This window comes from Chinchilla lanigera, unplaced genomic scaffold, assembly GCF_000276665.1.
Source record: "Chinchilla lanigera isolate Chin_1 unplaced genomic scaffold, ChiLan1.0 scaffold00037, whole genome shotgun sequence".
Taxonomy (NCBI): domain Eukaryota; kingdom Metazoa; phylum Chordata; class Mammalia; order Rodentia; family Chinchillidae; genus Chinchilla; species Chinchilla lanigera.
Window position 1 is genome coordinate 11167743 of NW_004955438.1, and position 6404 is coordinate 11174146.

Below are 6404 nucleotides of genomic sequence, written 5' to 3' on the forward strand. Positions count from 1 at the left end.
TCTCAAAAACACCAAAAAAAAAAAAAAAAAAAAACCAAAACCCCAACTCCCCCCCCAAAACACTAAATTAATGGCCTGAGCCATGGCTGTAGGATGATTATGTATCAGGTTAATAACCCTTAGTTCCTGTGGGTTGATCAAACCCATAATCTCCCAAACAAGTGGACAATGAAGGTTTAAATAAATGAGACAATTAAAATGATTTTAGGGCTTCAGAAGAGTCTAACTCTCTTATAAAACTTAAGATCCTCTGGGTTAAGGCCCAGACTTCCCTGGGTGGCCTGTATTTATTAGGTTTTCAAATAAATGAGGGGGATCCTGAAGAAAATGCAGGAATCTAGGCAAGACTTGGGAAACCCTTTAGGGAATGTTTCGATTAATACTTATGTTACTTTGGGAGAACTAAATTAACTTCAGAAAGACCTTCACCAGAGGAACGATATGCCTTCACCTGCAGTCTCCTCCTAGTTAATGGGGGTTGGAGCTAAAAGTCCTCAGCCGTGGCCTTGTCTTGTCCTTTAAGACTTCCCAACTTCATAGGCCTCAGTAGGGACCCGGTGACTCATAGAGGTTCACTTACTATGAGTCCACTGCCCATTTCTGGACAAGGGCCTAAGCTTCAGACAACTCCCAAGCAAACATGGAAAGGCAATTGGTTAATATTAAATCCTGCTCATACATAGTGGTCACCATCAATTACTCTTCCCGGCATTTGTGCACCTCTGAAGAGGGAGGAATCTTTGAGCCTTTCTGTGACATTCATGGCCTTCCCTCATCACCCTTTGTCCCCTTTGGTCGGGAGTGTCCATGACACAGTACACGTTACAGCCCTGCCTTCTAGTCTCAGCCTCCACTAGGCTGGACACCATAGTAATCATTTCACTGATCTGACACCTCACACAGAGAGCCAGGATGACCACGAGTGACCCAAAGGAGGAAGAGGGAGCATTCTGGAGGACCATGACCCTCTTGCTTGCTGTGAACCGTTCATCATCAGGGCCCCCTGGGTGTTAAGATAAAACATTACCTGTCACATACCCAACTCCCGTGAGACCTATAGAAGGCTAGTGAATGGCTGCCATTGGCTCACTGTCGCTGTCATATTCCTCACATTGGTCCACACAGTAAGAATGGCTACCATAAGCCAAAGAGTGGTTCCCTTGTCCATACCAGCTGCTGCTCTGCAGCCGTTGTCTAAGGGAGGGGTAGCTAGCAATTGAGGCCAACCTGTCCACCTCTTGCCTACTGTACAAAATACCATCCATCCCTGCACTCCACCAAGTTGCAGCAACCAAGCAGTCAAGCTGGGATTGTCTAAATTGCCTCCCTAAACCTACAAGTTCAGCCTGGGCATAGGGGAGGTACATGGTGAACTCTTTCATTTAGGCAGGACCTGCTACCACCCTGTCAGGTGCCATGGGCTGCTGCTGCTGCTTATGTTTGCCTCACCACTGGATGGGCCTTCCTGCGTGAACTGGTGCAGTGTCTTTAGCTTCTGGGTTGCCTGTATCTGCGAGCTCTGCTGTATTATTGACATGCGTTCCTTCAGAACACAATTTTCAAGCAGCAGCTCTTTCTTCTTCCAATTCCCTGATGTAGGTGTTTAATTTTCATGAATCTCAGTCCTAAGGCAATTAAAAAGCAACTACTATGCCTCCTCAGCAGCAATGAGGGCAGTCTTCTCCAGGAACTCTCCCATCTTTCTCTATCAAGATGGGTGAACTATCCACCTCTTCTCAAGCCTAAGAAGGGGCCTATGTCAAGAGGAGGGTTGCTACCCCTTTATCCCACCTAGGGGAGCACAGGGTTCCATACCGGGCTGCTGTGAATATTTCCAGCTACACTAGTTGTTCAGCACTAGTCAGGGCAGGAAGGTTCATTTGAGATTTGCGTAGTCCAAAGAAAGAACGTGGAACCATGGGAATGTCTGACATGCCCTTACTATCTCGGTTGTATGGGGAGCAGCTCTGAAGGGTCCCACTCCCTCTTATAGGATACCACTCAAAGCTGGCAAGCTGCTAAGGTGTATGAAACAATGTTATGACTTGTATCTAGATGTCCCCCAAAGCCTCATATGCTTGTAGGTGGGGCTTTTTGAAGCTAGCTGGATCTAGGGCTTGTGACATTGGGATTAAGATGGGTGGTAGTAAATTGATCCACTGATAATGGCTTCCCTGGGGATAGGTGGTACCAATCAATAGGCCTATAGCCTGGGTGGAATATAAAGGGGCAGAGAAGAGAGCAGGGTTACTGCTTGCTGCTTCCTGCCTTCTGCCTGCCACACCATGGACTATTTTTCCGCTATGATGCCCCTCTGCCATGTTGCTGTTATGTCTCATGAGGATAGGTTTTCGTCTAGGGTCTGTAAAAAAACTTGTATCAATAAAATAATTAGAGATATAAATTTAGAAGGAGAAACAAAATCACTTTATTGCAAAGGGAAGAGAAACGGGAAGCAAAGTGATTTTATTGGGAAAAAAAGAAAAAAATAATAGATTGCTACCTTGTTGGGGTAAGGTAGGGAACCCAGAGCTGGCCCTCGAGGGTCTTTGTTCTAAGCTTCTTTTATTACACGGCAAGAAAGGGACTATCCTCCTTGAGAGTTGATATACCTTGATTGGCTATTTTGAGCTCTGAGACCCCTGACTTGGCTGTTGCCCCTTCCATTACCTACGTGTACTTTTTCGGAAGCACTTCTTTGGTCTCTTTGTGTTGTCCACATGCTTATATTGTGAGATTTAGAGCAGAGTTATATTCAAGGCCTAATTACTAAAAAGGACACACGTGCATTTTAGTATATTAATATTGTGAGAATAGGGGCTGGGGATTTAGCTCAGCGGCACAGTGCCCGCCTGGGCAAGTGCAAGGTCATGAGTTCGATTCCCGGTACCAGAAAACCACCCCCCCCAAATATTGTGAGAATAATAAAATGTATTTGTATTTCTATGTATGGTTGTGTGAGTGTTTAAGTGCTGGTGTATAACTTATACACTGAATTTTTACAATATAGTCCTCTCCCTCCCCACTTTGCTTTTCTTGTGCTTAATTGAAGATGGAGGGAGGAGGGAATTGTGTCTTGGCGTGAAGTGAGCCTGGCCAGCCTTATCAGCTCTCTGTGTTGTTACCTTCTCCCTCTCCAGCAGGGGTTTAACTTTTTATTTGCCGGCAACCTCAGAGGCACTTTAACTTCCCCTGATTGTCCTCCAACTTTCCCTACACTGCCCTGCCTTGGGGCCAGCTAAATATGGGCTGAAATCTCTATAAACTGTGGTCCAGAATAAACTTTTTCTTCTTTAACTTGTGGGTAGTTTGTCTCAGCAATGAGAAAAATAACAAAGGCACATATATTACTTGTTTACATGTTCATTGTGTATGTGCAGGCCACGTAACAGATGCTGACCCAATAACAAATGTAACACGTAGGCAAAAACCTGAGCCCAGGCACCTCGGGTACCGTGATCACACACTGCTGAACATCTGAATGAGCTTAAAAAGGAATTTTTTCAGATGAGAACACAACCTGTCTGATGCAGGTGGTTACAGTCCTGAGCCAACCACCTAATGAAGGTGTACTCAGATTGCTAACCCATGGAAACCAGGAGATGAGAAATGTTTGTGCTCTGCCGGGCATGGTGGCGCATGCCTATAATCCCAGCACTTGGGAGGCTGAGGCAAAAGGATCATTGCGAGTTTGAGACCAGCCTGGGCTACAAAGTGAGCCCAAGGCCAGTCTGAACTGCATAGCGAGACCCTGTCTCAAAAACACCAAAACAAAACAAAATAAAACATGAGAAATGTTTGTGCTCAAAACTGCTAAATTTATGGTCATTTGTTATGAAGCAACAGATAACTAATAGAAACCACTAAGGAAATAGGTGGATATGGGAGTGGAGGGAGACCTCTCTTTACGCCTATGCTGGCTCCAAGGTTTTGTGACCAAAACAGAGAGAAGTAAACTGCTATGGATAGAAAAAGGAAAATTAGGAAGAAAAGCTAATGTGAGCTGATGATGACTTTAATTGTGACATCTTTGACTGGGAGAAAATAAAGTGCGTGTGGTCACTTAGAATTTGAGGGCAGGGCTCAGGTGAGAAGTCAAGATGAAATGCCTGTGTGTTTCTTGGCTTAGTTGATGGCAAGGGAGGAATATAGAGTGAAGAACTGATTCCCCCTTTGTTACAGAAAACAGGTAATGAACGAGCTCTTAGTCTACTACTACTAAGATAGATAAGCTGAAATTTTGTCCCTAGAACAATCTGTTTTGTTTTGCTTCATTTTGTTTCCTCAGGAAAAGAGCTTTTTGAGAGGTATCTTTGATTTAATGTCTTTAAAAAGGTATCCTGGAGTCAGGTATAGTGGTGCACATCTGTAATCCCAGCACTTGGGAGGCTGAGACAGGAGGATTGCCATGAGTGTGAGTCCCACCTGGGCTACATGGCTTAAGACCAGCCTGAAGTACACAGTGAACCGCCCCCCCTCCGAAATCCGGAGATAGTAAAATATTAACATGAGCTTCTATATTTCTGAAGATGTTCATAGCCAAATTATACATTTTTTGTAACATTATTTATGCTGGTGAATACTTTGGTTTTACATGTGTAACATTTCAAGAAGGTATGTAAATAAAAATTTATTTTTCCTAAGTAGAAATAATCACAGTTTCTTCCTCAAAAAAAAAAAAAAAAAAAAAAGATGAAATGGCTATCATTCTGCAAACCGTGCCTGTGTCTCACATAGTCGAAGAATGAAAGTGTGGACAGAAAGGAGGTTAAAGGTGAAGTGTTCATTGGAAATTTACGAGAAAGGAAAAAAAAAAAAAAAAAAAAAAGCTCCTGGTGACGTCCTGACTGGGTTGCTAAGGTGTTTCCTTTGTCTTGGTCCCATGCAAGGAGCAGAGAGCAGGAACTCGTTTAGTTATCCAGTGGTCACCTATCGTAGTGGCTCTGTGGATTTAGAGTAATCAATTGGGATTTAGGCGGTATAAAGTTTATAGACAATCAGTTGCTCAGCTGGCCAAATTAAAAAGATACTGAGCTCAAAGGGAACCAGTTACATTGTATTTCCAAGTTTCTCCAAGTCTAGCCCAGAGGTAGGGAGGAGTTGTTAACTAACTTAGCATGTTTTACCTAAGAAGTAACATTTTTCCTTGGGAGTTAGAGATCTTATCAGAGCTCTTTTTCCCCTGTGTTTGTTTTTACATTTCCAAGCTTAACTAGCTGTATGGCTTGGATTAGCTCCTAACTCGCTGTACGTGCTATTTTCTTTTTAACCATTGGGCTTACCTCAGGCCCTGTCCCTTACTTTTTTTTTTGGTTTTGTTTTGGTCTTTTTGAGACAGTTTCTCGCTATGAGTTCAGGCTGGCCTTGAGCTCACTCTGTGGCTCACGCTGGTCTCGAACTCAATGATCCTCCTGCCTCAGCCTCCTGAGTGCTGGGATTACAGGCGTGCGCCACCACACCCAGCTTCCCTTACTATTTACAAGCTAACTAAATTGTCTTTTACAAAGGCGGATGGGAAATTCAGTCATTATCAGCCTAGATGTGACAACCCAAAGCCTGAAAATCAAAAGCTGCCCAAAAAGGGAATTCTCAAAGGAGCAGGAAGATGAGGGCTCGGGCGCAGAAATTGCCACATTGTGCTGGAAGAAGGGAGGGGAAACAAACCCAGGTTTGCAGAGTCGGAGCAAGGACTGTGTCGAAAGGCTTCGGATATCCCATTTTCCCTCCAAGTGTAACCTTTGGCAGGCCATCTACTTCACAGGAAAGAAAACTGCGGCTTTGATTGAAATATCTGGAGCCATGCCATTGCAGCAGTAAGCGAAAGCCGCATTTGAACTCAGATATCACATCACAGTCCGAAATCTTTCTCCTGCACATTTAATTCAGCCTTATTGTCCAAAGGCGAGCAAAAAACAGTAAGTGGAGATTTAGGGAAGCAAAGAATGAGTATATCCAGCGTGCACAGGTAAAGTCGGACCTAGCCCACGCCACCGTGCTCGGCGAGGCCAGCAGAGGCCGCCAGAGCATGGCCCGCGCGAGCTCAGGTGCGCGAGGCGCATGCGTATGCGCATGCGCATGCGTGCGCACTCCGACTTGCGCCGGGGCTCTGGGCCGGCGGGGGCGGGGACACGCAGTGCGCGCGGCCGGCCGGAGGCGGAGCGGCGGTGGCTGCCGAGCGGGAGCCCGGGTGGGCTCCAGGTAAGCGAGACGCTGCGCAGCGCGGAGCCCGCTGGCCGCCGCGGAGCCATGGAGATCGGCACCGAGATCAGCCGCAAGATCCGGGTGAGGCCCGCATCGGCGGCGCCGAGCGGGGTCGTGAGGCTGGGCCGGGGCGGGCGGGCGGTTGCCAGGAGTAACGGGGCCGGTGGGCCCGGCCGGTGGCGCTTCCTCGTCCAGGCCGCTGC

General features: G+C 46.2%; 1 protein-coding gene across 4 annotated transcripts in view; it reads left to right on the forward strand.

Moving 5' to 3' along the window:
* Positions 1-6106: 6106 nt before the first annotated feature.
* Positions 6107-6404, forward strand: part of Zc3h14 (zinc finger CCCH-type containing 14) — a 49852-nt gene continuing 49554 nt past the window's right edge. For 2 of the 4 annotated variants that reach the window (XM_005390258.2, XM_005390261.2), the window contains exon 1: positions 6108-6282. In XM_005390258.2, coding sequence (XP_005390315.2) covers positions 6247-6282 — 36 coding nt within the window. In that variant the 5' untranslated portion in view covers positions 6108-6246. Of the gene's footprint in view, positions 6283-6404 lie in introns of all 4 variants that reach the window. The other 2 variants (XM_005390262.2, XM_013517168.1) reach the window with 2 other exon arrangements.